The sequence below is a fragment of the Poromitra crassiceps genome (genome assembly GCF_964638095.1).
Source record: "Poromitra crassiceps genome assembly, chromosome: 7".
NCBI lineage: Eukaryota > Metazoa > Chordata > Actinopteri > Beryciformes > Melamphaidae > Poromitra > Poromitra crassiceps.
Window position 1 is genome coordinate 2914595 of NC_139628.1, and position 18367 is coordinate 2932961.

The 18367-nt window shown below is 42.3% G+C and overlaps 1 protein-coding gene across 2 annotated transcripts in view; it reads left to right on the forward strand.

Moving 5' to 3' along the window:
• Positions 1 to 5502: 5502 nt before the first annotated feature.
• The window catches only part of LOC310779800 (neural cell adhesion molecule 2-like), a 45012-nt gene continuing 32147 nt past the window's right edge, over positions 5503 to 18367 (forward strand). For both annotated transcript variants that reach the window (XM_083640302.1, XM_083640303.1), the window contains exon 1: positions 5503 to 5698. In XM_083640302.1, coding sequence (XP_083496428.1) covers positions 5638 to 5698 — 61 coding nt within the window. In that variant the 5' untranslated portion in view covers positions 5503 to 5637. The remainder of the gene's footprint in view (positions 5699 to 18367) is intronic.

The following is an 18367-nucleotide window of genomic DNA, read 5'->3' on the forward strand; positions in this document are numbered from 1 at the left end:
AACACCCACTTACACACACACACACACACACACATTCAAGCCTGCTTCTGACCTGCAGACTTAACTCACACACACACACACACACAATTGATAATGTTTATTCACATTAGGTATTAGCTATAGATGTGGTAGAGTATTAGTCGTAAAAGTAAATGTGATGAACTGATATTTTAATCATTATGTTAATGTCAATTGATATTGTGATTTATTAAATCTTTTTATTACATAATTATATGAATCTTGGTTGTTATTCATGAGGTATTTTATCTGTGGAAATCTGTGACAGAAGCTTACGAACTTTGACCCTTCAATTAACTGTACAATGTACATTATATCATTATGAGACTGATATGACAATTTGGTTTGGTGTCTAAACTAGTCATAACTGACTTTTAGACAGGTCTGTAGCCTTAACTACAGTGGTGCCCCGAATCTTACAGAGAATACAATATTTTCTGTCAAATCTAATAAATTTATGAATATTAATAATTCATAATTATTAATAATCATATTTCATAACCAAACCAGCTCCTGCGAGCACAACACAGGTGTCATTTACAATGGCGACATGCCGCCACCACTCTCGGATGTTAAATATGGTCTGGAAATTTGAGTCTGGAAAAGTCTGGAATTTTAAAATGGAAAATATGTAGGAACCCTGACCTGGGCCGGTCAGCTGACCAGACACCACTGTGTCCGGACCGACTGAGCAGCAGCTTGGACGATTTAGTCGAGATCCTCGTTGTAGGGAAACGTTTGCTTTTACTATTTTTACACATTTACTGTCACAAATGGAACCCATCTGACATTAGCATTTCTGGTGTGAACTCCACCCGGACTAGTCAGAGGAAGCACGTGATTTTTTTGTGTTGATTTTTTTTGTTATTTCCTGTTTTGGAAGCTCCCGCGGAAGAAGAAGCTGCTTGCTAGCTGTAGCAGTTAGCTAGCTTATCTCGTCTCGTTACCAGCGACATCACAAACACACAAAAATGACTAGTGGCAGGGGACAAACGTGGAGTCTGTAATGTTTACTGTTCTATTGACATATAATTGTGTGAATAAACAGACATAAATTGACTGGTTAAACGACGTGCGTCCATCTTTATTTTCTGACATGGAGTAACTGTGTGTCGCATAGTGACACGTCATCAACAATGGCCGATGGCCTCAACGTAAACTGTCGGGAGGAAGTCAGTGGCCCAATTCCAATCCGCCCCCTAAAGACTCAAGCCCTGAAGCCTGAAGCCCTGAAGTCCCTCTAATGGCCGCCATCTGAAAGTGGTTGAGTCATCAAGTGTGGAAGGGATCCACATTGGATAAATAAGAGAATTGGGACAGCAGAGCTCTTTGCACTTGACAAGATGATGCTGACTCTGGCACGTTTGGGGTTCGCTATATATTGTTTATTGTCAAGACACTTTGAGGAATAGACTCCCTGATGAGTCTGTTCTCATCCAGGCTCTGGCTCCGAGTGGACAACAGGTCATTTAAAAATAAATGTAGCCTACTGCAAAATCTGCAATCTGCAACATGTGTAATTATAATTAAAATAAGCATAATAATGACATGTCACCCAACATTATACACAATGTCAATACTGTACAATAGCCTACAGATTCCTTAAAACTATTTCTCATTCATCAAAAAAGTTGTGGATTGCAATTGTAATAGAAATGATCGATGATTATTCTAGGATTGTGTAAAATAACTACTTGCATTCCTCTGATATAATATTTTTGTCTAATCTGAAATCCCTATTAATGTAATGTTTCATTGTCAATTAAGGCATTCCAGCGCACTCGAAAACACCCCGTTCGTTTCGCGCGTGTGTTCTTTTATTTTTTTGACAGATATTTGCAGCCTTCCGCGTTTTATACGTCACAACGCTATGCATTGTGGGCAATTCCCTTTCCGTAAGTGGCCATAGCTGCTCCCTTACGGTAAGGGGGCAGAAAGGGCTCACTCCGAGCCCTCATTCACTTTAGTCCAGGCAAAGTAACTCATTTTGGAACCAAAAAACAAACTAATTGTAAAATAATTTTTTGCAGCTTAGATCATTTCTATGAGGTGTCCAGAACAACATACTAAAAGTCCTAAGAAATCCTAGTTGAGGAAATATGTTTAATTCTCATCAATCCAAGATGTGTGCCAGTAAGGCCAGACAACAATACACCCCAATGGGGCTATTTTTTTCCTTTACTCCTATCAAAATAAAACTTTATACAATGAAAGTATCCATGAAAAGTAACATTTTTTGTATTACAAGAAACTTGTAAAACAAAAAAGTTCCTTTTCATGTATACTTTCACTGTGTGAGGTTTGATTGTGATAGGCTCCATTTTTTCCTTTACTCCTATGCGGGTATATTTTGGGTAGCCTATATTCGATTAGTGTATAGCTCATTTGCATATTCAAATTAATTTTCAAAGAAACTTGTAATACAAAAATTTTTACTTTTCCTGGATACTTTCATTGTATAAAGTTTTATTTTGATAGGAGTAAAGGAAAAAAATAGCCCCATTGGGGTGTATTGTTGTCTGGCCTTACTGGCACACATCTTGGGTAACACTTTACAATAACGTACACAAATCCTATAGTAGTTACTGATAAACTAACCATTAACTAATCGCCAGTTAATCATTCGCTAATGAAAAATTTGGCATTAGTTTATCACTAGTTAATCATAGTTAATGAGTAGGTAGTCATTAGTTAATGATTAGTATCTAATTTCCTGAGTAGAGTTAGTTAATCAGTACCTAATGATTACTAAATTTCAGCTCGTGAATAGAGTAGTTAATCATTACTTAATGATTCCAAAATGTCAGTGCGTGAATGTATTAGTTAATCATTAGTTAATCATTAGTTAATCTTTTTGTGTACCCTATTGTAAAGTGGTGCATCATACTCAGTAGTTTATGAATACTGAATCATTACCTGTCCATTAGTTACTCTTTTCGCACCCTAATATAAAGTGAAAGATATCCTTATCAAATAAACACTCCCTCCAGGTGAGATTCGAACTCTGAACCCCAAGATTGTTAAATTGTAAGTCTGGTTCTCTACCATCTGAGCTAACCAGCCTGTTACTTGGTAGAGCCATACTATAGGTCTGTAGAGTCAGAGACTAAGTATTATGTCCTATCCACATACTACTTTCTGTTCAAGTACTTATAGTTTTTAAGATATATTCCACCCAAATACTACCTTCTCTCCAAATACTTATAGTTTTAAAGGTATATTCCATCCAAATACTACTTCATGTCCAAGTACTTAGGTATGTTTCAGCCAAATACTACTTATGTCTAAGTACTTGTAAGTACTTGGACAGAAAGTAGTATTTGGGTGGAATATACCTTTAAACTATAATACTTGGTCTCAGGCTCTACATTCAATAGTATGGCTCGAACAAGCAACAGGCTGGTTAGCTCAGATGGTAGAGAACCAGACTTACAATTTAACAATCTTGGGGTTCAGGGTTCGAATCTCACCTGGAGGGAGTGTTTATTTGATAAGGATATCTTTCACTTTATATTAGGGTGCGAAAAGAGTAACTAATGGACAGGTAATGATTCAGTATTCATAAACTACTGAGTATGATGCACCACTTTACAATAGGGTACACAAAAAGATTAACTAATGATTAACTAATACATTCACGCACTGACATTTTGGAATCATTAAGTAATGATTAACTACTCTATTCACGAGCTGAAATTTAGTAATCATTAGGTACTGATTAACTACTCTACTCAGGAAATTAGATACTAATCATTAACTAATGACTACCTACTCATTAACTATGATTAACTAGTGATAAACTAATGCCAAATTTTTCATTAGCGAATGATTAACTGGCGATTAGTTAATGGTTAGTTTATCAGTAACTACTATAGGATTTGTGTACGTTATTGTAAAGTGTTACCCACATCTTGGATTGATGAGAATTAAACATATTTCCTCAACTAGGATTTCTTAGGACTTTTAGTATGTTGTTCTGGACACCTCATAGAAATGATCTAAGCTGCAAAAAATTATTTTACAATTAGTTTGTCGTAAAACGCTACTTTGCCTGGACTACTTTGTGATTTCACTGTGGAACATCCCTAAACCCTCACTCCCTTCACGTGACCGCGCCTCTAAGGGCTTGAGGCAGTGGGGGCGGATTGGAATTGGGCCATGTCTCACGTTGCTATACACCAGAACTGCGTCGCGTCTTCAAGCGCCCAGCTCCATGGCTGCGCCCCTTTTTAGGGGAAACCCTTACCCCGCTCGCCGGACGCTTCTGGCTCATACTGAGCGCATTAGCGCCCGGCGAATGCAACCCATTTCACATATTAAATTTTGCCATTTTCACGTCTGGGTCTAAAATCCCGGCTCCTACCTGAGTCTTCACGTGAAGTGAAGACGCTATCCGATGTCAAACATCCTCTTCTTTTAATGACACCTAGTTGTTGCATCCAAAATGTTGCATAAAATCCACTTTTCTGTCTTTCAAAAACCGAAAAGCATTTATTTGGAGCACCTCGAGCAACCCGGAAGTCATTGTTCCGGGTTGCTTCAGATCAGAGAAGAAGAAGGGGCGGTGCTCCAGATACATGGTTTTCGGTTTTTGAGCGACAGAAAAGTGGATTTTATGCAACATTTTGGATGCAACAACTAGGTGTCATTAAAAGAAGAGGATGTTTGACATCGGATAGCGTCTTCACTTCACGTGAAGACTCAGGTAGGAGCCGGGATTTTAGACCCAGACGTGAAAATGGCAAAATTTAATATGTGAAATGGGTTGCATTCGCCGGGCGCTAATGCGCTCAGTATGAGCCAGAAGCGTCCGGCGAGCGGGGTAAGGGAAACCCACCATAGTAAACGACGGTACAAGAAGCCGAAACCACTTCAAACAAACTATTTAAAACGGTTTAATTTGATAGAGATATGCCGAAGAGTTGCTGTGTTGTTATAGTTTCACTAACAATAAAAAAAAAAAAAAAACTGGTCTGCGATAGGGTAGGCGTGACACCGTCAATGTGGACGATGCATGTAACCTGGTGGAAACTGGATACAGCGTTCATATAAGGCAAGTACCTCGTGTCGATGTATCTTGCGCATTCTATGGCCGGCCGAGTTGAAATATATTGTCATGTCATGGTGTCTTTGGGTGATTTATAAAGGAAATGAATTCTGTTATTTTTCTATAGATGTTTTGGGTACTGCTATTTTACATTGAAGTCAACGCGAGTGGCTTGTGTTATCCCCTAAAAAGGGGCGCGGCCTTCAAGTTTTGCAAATTACCCGGATGTGCTGTTCTGGAACATTCGACAAGTCCAATCAGAATTTTTTTAAGGCGGGTCTTCCGCTCATTAGTCCAATCAGATTTTTTTTTGTGGACACACGTGTCGTGATTGGTCGGATTTTGTCGAACTTCCTCCCAGTCTGAAGTTTTTTTCCACAACCTCCCTGTGCATGTAACGTACAGCCTGTTTATAGCTGCAGTCGCTGGATGTAGATGAGACAGTCTGTGACTAACAGCAATTGGACCGACAATGAGACCTTTAGGCTGTTGCCCCTCAGCGGCCCGGAGGAAGGCATTCCTCTGAGTTAAACCACCATGAAAGCAAACTGACCGGCACCGAGAACCACTCCATGGCGGTTTTTGGATCTAGTTTACTTCTGTGCTTCTTTCTCCTGGCGTCTTACTCTCACGGTGAGTTAGCTTTAAATGTACATGGGTGTGCTAGCATACATATCTACTTCCTGTCTGACAGCCGAACTCCGCTTTCTAAGATCAATATATTTAATTAGCCTAAAGGTCAAGTCTTCACTAACAAATACAATGCGGGCAGGAGGTGCCAGAGCCTGGGGAGAGCGAATTGGCTGGGGAAGGGAAACATCGCGGTGCATAGGGTTAGCACTATTAGCTAACGAACATGCTAACATTACAGTGCTGTTTCAAGGCTAGCATGTTGTGATGCTGTGCATCGTAATAATGTGTAATTAATGATCGGTAGGATGCAGGAACCAAACGTGGCTGCAGATCACCACAGCAAGTTAGTGGTTATTGATATGTTGTGGTGTTTCTTTGTCTGGGTTTCTTCTTAGCCCCGTCTGCACACCGTACAGACATATATGGGCGTTTTCACACTGGAACGTTTTAGGTCGACTTGAGTTTTGGGCCCGAACACGGCGCGACTGGGTCAGTGTGAACATGCCACTCGAACTCGTAGTCGACGTAACTAATGCCTAATGCTGTATTTCTAATGTTAGCATCAATGGGGCGTTCACAAACATTGAATAAACAGTTATTGGACAAATTACCACCAAGGGCATAGCAAGCCTAGCGTTACAAACGTTAATGTTTACAACTTACCTGGCTGTTCGCCGATAATATCTGCGTATGGTGAGGGCTTCACGGTTCAACAGAATCAATCTGCGCCTTGTCCTGCTTTTGTCTGGAGATTCGCATCCGCCGCCTCCAGTACATGAAAACATTGTTTTCCAGACGCAGCCTGCTAGTCCGGGAGCCATGGGGTTGAACCTCGCTTCGTCGGATAAAGTTTTTTTCTCTGCTGATTCTTGTAGTTTGGGGGTACCTATTCAAAATGCAGGAGGGTGCCCGGTGAGTACCCTTGAGCATTTTCAGATATTAACCCCTTAAGTGCCAAAATCGCAGAAAAATAGGGATTTATGAGATTTCACGCAAAATACTCAAATCAAATGCATCACATTTGTTTTCTCCAATGTCTATTCATAAAGGAGGTCATGTACAATGTATTTCATTCCAAATTACATAATATTAACCCTTTTAGGCCGTGCCAGCAAAACAAACTTTTTATGACAATATGGGTCGTGCTGGATGAGAACATCCATTGAGCCTTTGCTCATCTCAAGTAGAGATTCAGAGTAGATGATACACAATGGGAGGTGTGAAGTGAAGGGCACATGTTGCTGATGGTCTTCACGGTAGTTAAGCCTATTTGGATCTTGAGCATCCTACTCTGAAACATGCACAGAACATTGTGCATGGCAAACCATGCACTTCACACAGTTGCACTTATTGGAGTTAGAAGGGTTTTCATCTCCAAAATGTGTCTGGGACAAGTTTGCAATCTTCCGGTAGAGTGGTTGGGCTCAGTGACCTGTTGCATGTGTCTTTTTTTGCATCCAAATTCCTCAGTATTCAATGCTAGTGGCAGATTTACATTGAGATTTCACCACAAGATTGCATGAAAGTGGGCCCTTCTTAACATTCTCAATGAATGCTTCATTCGATGGCAGTAGAGCAGCTAAGTTTGGAACAGGCTGAGATGAAGGCAGTGACTTGGTCGAGGACCTGCTGGAACAGTGCAACCACATTGTCAATGGTCGATAGTTTGTACAGTTTTGAGGACTTTGATGACAGAGCCTTTTCCATAGTAAGACGCTACAGTGTCGCATCCCAATATGGCATGGGCTGGTAAAAGGTTCTTCACAACTTGTGAATGCTTGGCCAGTGTTGACTTGATGTCCACTATTGCCCTTTCCTTGTGGGGCGATTCCATGATGTGTGGGACATCCAGTCCTTCCTGATGGTAATGGTGAAGGAGTAGGATGAACACATCTGTGTCATCAGAAACCACTGAGATTTGATGTGCTTCTCCAGCACACCTGACCTTTTGGACAATGATGGTGTCAGCTTCTTCCTGCTGATTTTGTAGATCATATCGGCTCCTTCTTTCTTCCAACCTGATCTCAATGGGGCATGGCTCCTCCCCTGTCACATGGCTCCTCCCCTGTCACCACCACCAACTTGTAGATGGAAAAGCCGGTCTTGGGTCACAGGGCTCGACATTAACGGCTGCCCGGTTGCCCCGGGCAACCAAAAAAAACATGGGGCAAACATTTCTTGGTCTTTGGTTGCCCCAGGGGCAACCACGATTTAACATGCAACAAAATATGTACAGCAGCAAACAGCAAAATATACACCAAATAAATGTTTTAATACTTGTTGTGAGTGACATATATGTGACATTTTATTGCTGTTACAATCGGAACGATGTTACTAATTACCAGTCGGAACCTACGTGATGCATGCTGCACGTGCGGTATGTTTAACGAGTACTGACTCGGACAGGTGGGGCTGCTCGCACACAATCACAGCGGCTGCAAGACGCAAGAAGAACCGCGTCCGCCCGCAGCCCCGCACAGAAACAAAGGACGAGGAAATTGTCATCGAGGTGAAATACCCGTGCGTCTTTGAACGGGACGGAAAACGAATGCTATACTGCAAAGCATGTAGCCTACAACAAGCGCTTAATAGGTCTCATTATGCTTCCTGCATCGGCGAGTGTCCGCACGGATAAGTGAGTCAAATCAGCAGAGGCGCCCCTCCACAAGGCTCCTGTGCAGATGGTTTTCGCCTCGCCGTGCACACCCCGAATTGTGTAACTACGTGGACGCGGCTGAGCGGACAAAGTGGAGTTTTCAAGACTCCAGCTCACTTCCGCGAGCAGAAACCCACACAGTGTATAAACGCTCCACACGTTTCCTCGTCAAGATTCAGTGTCTCTCATTTCCGTGCGACAGCCCAAACTTCAAGCATAATTCCAGCATAACGCTATACTGCAAAGCATGTAGCCTACAACAAGCCTACAACATACACCTCGACCAGGACATCCTTCAAAAACGTTTTACCACCGCGTATATGTGCTGAGGAATGATTTGCATCCCTGGCCTGTCTGCCTGTCATACGGGGTGAGAGAGAGAGGGATTGCAGGGCCGCTTCTGGGCCTTTTGGGGCCCTATGCAACATCAGAGTGGGGGCCCCAAACCACTGTCATAGTATCCCTGAATGAACATGAGGAGGCATAGGCTACTTCATTATCAATAACGCTTTTAATTAATAAATTAAGCACAATATGAACAATAACTGTTAAAAAATATATGAAAATGAAAGTTCACAAATATGCAAATGCATTATAAAAACAAAAAATAAGATTTGTATAGAAAACGAAATGACACAAATTTATTATTATTATTATTATCATTATTACTACTATTACACCCGGTGCGCACGCTGAATAGGCCTATCTATATACTATAGACTATTATACTTACTTTTCTGTCACATCGTCATTATTAAGCCGGCTTATGACTGCATAGTATCTTAATTACTCAAAATATAAGGCGACTAAAATTGGGCAACCATATTTTTATTCGGGCAACCAAAAGCTCTTGCCAGGTTGCCCCTCCGGCAACCACTTTTAAAAGTTAACGTCGAGCCCTGGGTCAGTTCCTCACATAAGAGCTAAGAGATGGTGTTTCTAGCTGAGCCCTGTCTCTGTGACATCTCAGGTGATGGACTTGATACTGTAATCATAGCACCTGTCTAAGATGAGGTAGACGTCACTGTCTGATATATATAAAGTCAGCCGTGTCATAACATTTTCGATCAGCTATGGTGCCATCAGCTGGCCAGTGGATGGTCCAAAGAATGGCTGATCCATCAATGACAGTGACATCTGCAACACTGGGATTCCTCCTGGAGATTTTGACTTGGAGTGACTTATTCAGTGTAGACTTGGATTTACAAATTCACATTCTGTCCTCGGTAAACATGGCAGTTGGGACTGGTGCCAGCTCATAGGCGAGGACATCCTTCATGTCAACTTCATGGTCACTAGACAACAGTGTGATTACCCTTGAATCGATGGCATTTAGGTCATAAATTGTGGAGATGCCAACTTGGATTGATTTGGTTGTTGTCATTGTCTTCACTTTGTTTGAGATGGTGATACTTTGTTTGAGATGGTGTTGTAAGATCCCTCTGGCCAGGTCTTCTCAACATCTTCTAACATTGCCTCCTCAATCTTTATGGCACTGTCTACAATACTGTAGGTAGGGTGATCTTGATGTTCATGATGCTTTCCCCTGGATGTTCATTGGGATCCAATGGATGGAGGCAGGTTTCCAGTTTCTGACAAAGTCCTTGACTTTGGCATGTGCTTAACCCATGGCTTTAGCCTCTACCTTGTGATAGAGATGAACCTATCTGTCTTATCCTCTTCTATCTCCTTCATGTCTGACACAATCTTGCAGCATATGTGGTGGCTCAGGGCCCAGATCTTCAGTGCCTATGGCTTCACGGTAATCCAATGATCCCTCCATCACTGTGGCCGTACCTCATGAAAGTGGACTCTGAATGAATGTTTATTTCGAACATTAACATAAAAGACAATATAAAAAATAATAAGTATAATAATAATACACAATACATTAAAAACATTTTAAAACAAAAAAAGGAAAAAACAATAATGTACAATATTAATCATAATTGCAATGCACTCTAGAACTGGTTGCTCCACAGGCCATTCCATATTCCACTAATGTGTCGCATCACATGCTGCTCCTGGAGAAAATTGCTTTGTGGAGGAAGCTTCTCCATGGAATGAAGATAGTATGGCCATACCCAGGGCTGGACTGGGACCAAAAAAGCTACCTGCCATGTGTCAGACAGGCCCACAATTTCGAATCGGCCCAATTTTTCGAGCTTGCGCTCGCTTCGCTCGCGCTCGCATGGGTTGGGGATTTACTTATAAAGCCACTTGTTATGACCCGGTCTAGGGGTTTTAGGTGTAATGATGTTGCAGCATTGAATAAACGTGCCCAGTGAGAACTTAACGGTTACTTATTAAATAGACATAAGTACAGTACTGTTGTTGAGGCTATAATAAAGGACTGTATGATACTATAACTTGCTGGTTCTGATTGGATTTAAACTTCGCTCCAGGTGTGTCTGTTAAAACACGGAAGCAGACAACTTATCTTCTTTCAAGACTTTTACTTGACTGAGCAATGGTCAGACATGGGCGTGGTTTACATGTGTATGTGGTTCTGTAAAGAAATAAAATATATATATACATTATTATAATTACAGTATTAAACTAGTCCACCACAAAGCCTATAGCATCAGTTATACATATATCCATCTATGCATACATACACACAGTATATACACTATATACTGACATAAACTATTGTATGTTCACTACATACATAGCCAGCATATCAGCCTCCATATCAACATACATGTACATATATCGTGGAAATAACAATCACTAATAATTACTATTACTTGCCTAAGCTTGATACAATAAAACTATTTAAATGTGCACCAAACCACAAACCACTATGAATTATACAATACTAATGCAGGGCAAACATCTATTTCTAATATAATTTTAGTCATAGCATAGTCTCCACAATGCACCCGACAGGCATTCCATCAATTATTCAATTAACAGCCACATGTACTAGGAGCGGAATCCATCACGCATGACGCATCCTTCTAGGGTAACCAAATCTCCAACATGAATATAAACTTATGCTTTACATTAACTGATAACTTAAACAGTGACATGACTTACAGCCAGGTCTCAGGGACGCACGCACACAGTACTAACTGAGATCAGTCTCTGAACCGCGGACATGAACCATGCGCCTCACTCGCTTTCTTCTCTCTGTCCGCTCGCACTTCACCTCTGCAGCGCGTGCCCGCTACAGCACGAGTCCGTTCCAATCCCCAGCGCGTACCTGATCTGCATCCTCAGCAAACGGCGCTGATAGACGGCCTTTTGAACAAGTACTAAACATAACACTGATTTTTTAAAAGTGCAGACATTTCAGTCGCACACTGTACGTCTCAGCAGCGCAGCATGTCAGCATGTGTGTGCGCTGCTCTCAGCAGGGTGTGTGCGTTGTGCACCCGCCTATACAGAGACACATAGCCTATTACTATCTTGCACATTGTGGAGTTAGAGGGAGCACCAACAACATCTTTGAACAACACGTCTGTTAGCAGAGTGGGTTAATGCAGCAGTTCTCGCGTGCACTCCCAGAGCAGCAGCAAGACGGAGGAAATAAATATAACACGAGGAACAGTTTCTCTTTCTCTCTCTGTGGTCAGAGACACACACAGACATACATACGTTTTCCGTGCATGTCATTGGCTGTCACCACCTGTGTTGCCTTCAGGTAACATCCTAAATTACAATGCTATACATTAGCATTGGTTAGAGGGCCACTCCAGAGACCAGAATCATTCATTATTGACGCCTGAATGGGCCGCTACCGGCCCAATCAAATACATAATACATACATTTTCACAACCTGACAGGCCCATTTCGCAACGGCCCGCCGGCCATTGCACCGGTAAGAATACACTGCAGTCCAGCCGTGGCCATACCTGACATGGTTGAAATGGCCAGCTGCAAAGTAGTAGGTAAGCATCTTCTGGAATGTGGTCAGATGGAGAAGCCAGTCACCCTCACATTCAGCCCAGATGTATGACATCATCAGCATCATTGGTTTCACCAAGACCTAAACCCAAAGTCTGGCTGTTCTGGTCTGACTCGTAATCTGATCCAAGGCTCTCATCAGGTCATCTGCTTTCTGGAAATTTCTTACCGGAACTCCAGAGAGCCCATCAGCCATCAGTGAACATATAGCCCCAACAAAACTCATCAATGTGTGCATACCCCCAAGTAGGGATGTAACGATAACCGGTTTAATGATAACCGTGATAAAATTCCTTACAATTCCCCCTCCCTCCATACTTTATATGTGAATGTTGATATGTTTTATACCCTGTTTTTATCCTTTTTTATCCTTAACATGACTCTTTTTGCAGCCCCTCTCCCTTACCCCGCAGGCCGTCTGTGTAAATAAGAATTTGTTCTTAATGACTCGCCTGTCTAACTAAAGGTTAAATAAATAAAATAAACAATAACCGTACCGTTTAAAATTTTCATTATCATTAAAACCGTGGTACCGTGATTAGCGTGGTACTGTGATTACAGTGCTTTGAAAGACATGGTAAATACTGTCCATCATCAACCAAAGTTGGCAACAGTCTCCCAGATGCAAACGTGCAGCCTTGGAGAAATGATTTCAGTGAGTGTATCAATCCTTTTTGGATCTGAGTTTTCAATATAAAATGTTGTAAAATGATTTCAGTGAGTCTCTCAGTACTTTTTGAACATTTTCAGCATTTTCTTTATGAATACAGTGATAATACAATAATCGCGACGTGTGTCTGTTTGAGGCGAGATGTGTGTGAGGCGAGATGCAGTGTCCCAGCCATCTTGACTGGGGTGGCCCAAATGGGGCACAGACTCAAGCAAGGGTAGCACTGATTGTGGCATTTAGGAAGGATGTAGAAAGTTTTCCCTGACCAAAATTTTGCCTAACTTCACTCTAGCTTAAAAATAAGCCCGCTACAGCCTCTGAAAGACAGTATTGTTGGCCACAGATGCCAGCATCCTCAGGATTTTGGGGTGGCCAATTAGATTTCACTGGCCACTCCCTAGAAACTCCCCTGCCGAGATGTGCACACAGGATTTGAGCAGTGCACCTAGACCCCTCCCCCCGGCTGTACAAGGAATTGAGAGTGGAGACAGAAAGTGTCGCAGCTCAAAGCCAGTGAAACATGCACACACGCACGCAGTCGCGCACATGCACACACACACACACACACACACGTACACACACACACACACACATACATACACACACACACACACACACACACACACACACACACAGTGCCAGAGATAGGGGAGTGGGGGAGAAGGGTCTGACTTGCGCAAACCTGCACCGCTTCAACACCTGGGAGTGATTTATCAGACTAAAAGTCCTCTGCTTATTTCATGTTTTTATTGGGGGTCGGGGGGGGGGCGGGTCACATGGCGCGGGAATCAAATAGGCTACATTATACATGACATCCTTGCTCCTTTATGAATAAACATTGGAGAAAGCAAATTTGATGCATTTGATTTTGCATGAAATCTCATAAATCCGGATTTTTATGGGATTTTGGCACTTAAGGGGTTAATATCTAAAAATGCTCAAGGGTGCTCACCGGGCACCCTCCTGTATTTTGAATAGGTACCCCCAAGGTACAAGAATCAGCAGAGAAAAAAACTTTATCAGACGAAACAAGGTTCATCAAAAAAACAGCCTTTGGCTCCCGGACTAGCGATCGTTTTCAAATTCAACACTTTCCCGATATTGTAAGAGACAAACGTTGTAAAATGCAAAAAGCAGTAGGCTACCAGGAGCAAACGGCGTTGCTGTTCATTCTCCATTCTCCATCTAGGGACAAATATTGCAAACTAGCTTAGGCTATAAATGTCAGGATATATAACAAAGACTGTTTCCTGTGAATGCTCTATGTTTATGTATCTGTCCCTATAGAAATAAACTTTTCAATCAATTGTTCAGTTCTATCCGGGCTTCCTTTCCGGGTGGACGCTATACGCGTCTACTTCCGTCTGGTTGGCATGGATACATGACGCTCCACTCTGTAGAACGACGGCCTGGGCGCGGTGATAAAAATCATGTGAAACGAAGCCGCTCTAGTTGAAAATTGAAACATTGTATACCTTTCACTGCTGCGGCAGCGCCTGACTCGACCCAAATAGGTGTGAAAACGCCCTAATTATTACGGGTACATTCAGGGTACACTGGAACGTTTTAGGTCGACTTAACTGAGTTTTGGGGCCGAACACGGCGCGACTGGGTCAGTGTGAACATGCCACTCGAACTCGTAGTCGACGTAACTCACTCGCTCTTGGTCCAGCTGGAGAGGGTGGTTTCGGAGCAGCTTGCGTCGCCCTAAAGGTGCTCTTGGTGAAATGACTAAAAATGAACAGTTGCAAATCAAAGTTTATAGCCTACCACATGGGTCAAGAAATGTGGCGAAAACACAGCTCAGTGTTCAGGGCTCAGTGGCTTGAAAGCGGACATGTTTGGAGAGAAGCCGTGCACTGCTCGCGCTGTGAGAAAAAAAATCCGGCACACGGCGAGTGCCCGACGGAGGTAGCGAATAACCACGCCCAACAAATTTACGTCATTTGACGCGCCCGGCCCTCGCTCCACCCCCGCGCCCTTCATGGCAGGGTGAGCATAATACAAGCTTGACCCTGCGGCGCGAGTGATGTGTGAAGGCGCGCAGACTTCAGCTCGTCCTAATGCTGTATTTCTAATGTTAACATCAATGGGGCGTCACAAACATTGAATAAATTGGACAAATTACCACCAATGTACACGGCGTCAAGAGTTTAGGAACTGGATTACTAATAGAGATGCTGCGATCGAGATTTTTCAATACCGATCCGATTCCGATATTTTAGCCTCAAAACCGATCTGATTCCGATCAAATTTCGATACCCGATTCGATACCGATTTCGATCCGATACCGATACAGCACATATTTAAGCCTCTCGATGCTGTCTGATAGCTGGCAGGCAACAAACATTTTTAGGGTTATGTATGTATGCGTGTGCTTTGGTAATATAGTATGTAAACGATTTAGTTCATCTAATTAATTTGATGTAAAACTAAAACATAACAATCAAATACACACTTATTTTGTAATGGGTGAACACTGGACACAAATAATTATTGTTTCCTCACACATACACCCCCACTCTGTCTCACACAGGACACATACACACACAGCCCTCCCTGTCTCTCTCTCTCTCTCTCACACACACACACACACACAGCCCTTTCCCTGTTTCTGTCTCTCAGACACAAAGTTTGTGCATACATTTCCACTGCCAGATTGGAGGAGTCTTTCGTCATTATCTAAGTGTACTTCTCTTCAGTGCAATACGTTTTGATAACGACCTGCTGTACAGCGCCGTTCGCTCAGTCAACTCCGTGTCGTTAACGTTAAAGTTTAGAGGAGAAAGATAGCTGGCGTTAGCTAGCTAATTAGCCATGTTAGCTGCCTCAGTGGGTAACGTTACCCTATAGAGAGTATTTATCTGACGTTTATGCTAGCTACTCCTCAAACCTGCGGGTGGAAATGGTTTATGCGATGCGATGTATGTTGAAGCAAGACAACGTTTTAATGTACCTTGAATTGGACAAATTACGACGGGTCGTGCTCACGCAGATCTAAGCCCTGGCCATCCTAGGCTCAACGCGAGACTCATCAGTCATTCGGTTGAGTCTCGCAAAGTTACACACAAAGTTTGTGCATACATTTCCACTGCCAGATTGGAGGAGTCTTTCGTCATTATCTAAGTGTACTTCTCTTCAGTGCAATACGTTTTGATAACGACCTGCTGTACAGCGCCGTTCGCTCAGTCAACTAACGTGTCAATAACGTTAGTTAGAGGAGAAAGATAGCTGCTGTTAGCTAGCTAATTAGCCATGTTAGCTACCTCAGTGGGTAACGTTAGCCTATAGAGAGTATTTATCTGACGTTTATGCTAGCTACTCCTCAAACCTGCGGGTGGAAATGGTTTATGCGATGCGATGTATGTTGAAGCAAGACAACGTTTTGGCCCTGGCCATCCTAGGCTCAACGCGGCCTGAGTGTGCTGCATGCTGGATAGAAATCCTGGAGCGGAGTCATGGAATGGAGTGCTTATATCGGAGCCTTGGATCGGTCATTTTCGCTGGAATCCGATCCGATCCATGTTTTTTGGCTGATATCGCGCCGATATCCGATCACATGATCGGATCGCAGCATCTCTACTAATTCCTGAGGACAAGTGACTTGTGGACGTGCAGGTTGCGTGGTGAAAACAAAATCCTTCATGTTTGAGTGACAGGCGGTGAAAACACTTGCTGTCCTATGACGTCAATGGCGAATACTACTTTTGTCTAAGTACTTATTGTATTGATGAGGCTTACACACCGAGTGCTGTAGTCAGAATTAGGGATGTTCATTTTGAAAATTTTCCAAAATCGATAATCGGTGAGAATTAACGATCAATTATCGATTATCGATTTTATTAATACTTAGAAAATTTTCAATATTTTCAATTTTTTTTTTTTTTTTTTAACAAAATGAATGCCTATGGCAGAAAATACGAAAGACAACGTGTTCTCCTCAATGAACTCTTTATTTCAATGTGTCTCCTCTCCAACACTGCTGTCCCCGGCGCATGCCGGTGTGAATTTCTCATGTTTAAAACAGTTTTGTTGGCACAAAGGCCCGTGCCCAGCCAGAAAACTAGAGACTATATGAAGCTCCACCTCACGTTAGTCGGCTGTGCAATGGAGTGGGGCGAGGAGGAACGATTTCCACCCAAACCTAGTCCAAAAAAAAAAAATTTTTTTTTTTTTTTTTTTTTTTAATAATTAAAAAATCGATCCAAATGCCACAGGATCGATTCCAATCCTTAACGATCGATTATCGATTTTCGATAATTGATGAACATCCCTAGTCAGAATGCTTTACTTCCGGACAGTACTTCTGGACTGGAGTGCATGTTGTGCATGTTGTATCACGTGACAGATTGTCAGACCGAACCTGATACATTACTGCCATCTAGCGGTGTTAATTATACCCAAGTGCATGTATTCACATGCATCTCCCTTTTTTTCAAATAAGGAATAACAGTAGCCTATTAGCTCTGAAGTTGAAATGTTACTTTGTTTTAATGTAAATACTATTCCCTTCTTTAGGTAGAAACAAAATACATTCACTGTGTATCTGTCACCAACATACACCATAACGGTTATGGTGTATGTTGGTGAAAATACACCAACATACGGAAAATGTAAAATAAATAGTAAGGTTAATTAAACCTTACTATTTATTTTACATAATACAACATTCAATTACATTGTATGTCTGTTATACATTCTCTCTTTTCCCCCCCACATACACATCTCCTTCACACTTCCTCTATCAGTCTCTTTGGTTTCACTAGTATTTGTCTCCTCGTCTCCACTGAGTTTTGTCCCGGTGCTTGTTTTTATCAGTCTCTGGTGATGTGCGTGTGTCAGTCATTTCAGGTTGCTCTTGATTTGGGATTGTCATGTCGTTTGTGTTGTTGTCCATGACTTTCGTCTCTGTTTGAGGCACTTTCAGCAGGTGTCTCCTGTTGCGCCTCATTGTTTTTCCATGCTCAGTGATCACTTCATATGACCTGGGTGTCGTCTCCTTGACCACTTTCACCAGCGGTCCCCACTGTCCATCACATCTCACCCACACAGTTTCCTCTCGTGCAACTGGTCTCAGTGGCGTAGCTGTTCTGTTGTAGGATTGTGTCTGTCTCAACTGATGTTTCGCTGTCCGTAGCTTCCTTTTCATTAGCATTTGTGCTGGTGAAAGTCCATTCTCCAGTGGTGATGCTCAGTAGTTGAGAATAGCCAGGTGAGGATCTTCACCGGTTTCTGTGGTTTTCTTCAGAAGGCCTTTCACGATTTGTACACCTTCCTCTGCTGGATGTGGCTATTATAAGTTCTGTGATGGTGTCATCAGGGATGATGCCTGTATGTCTGTGTGTATGTCTGCGTACATGAGTGTCTGTCTGTATGTATGTCACTTGAGTAATTGTGACCGATCATCATCTGTGATGTAGGGCTGAAATAT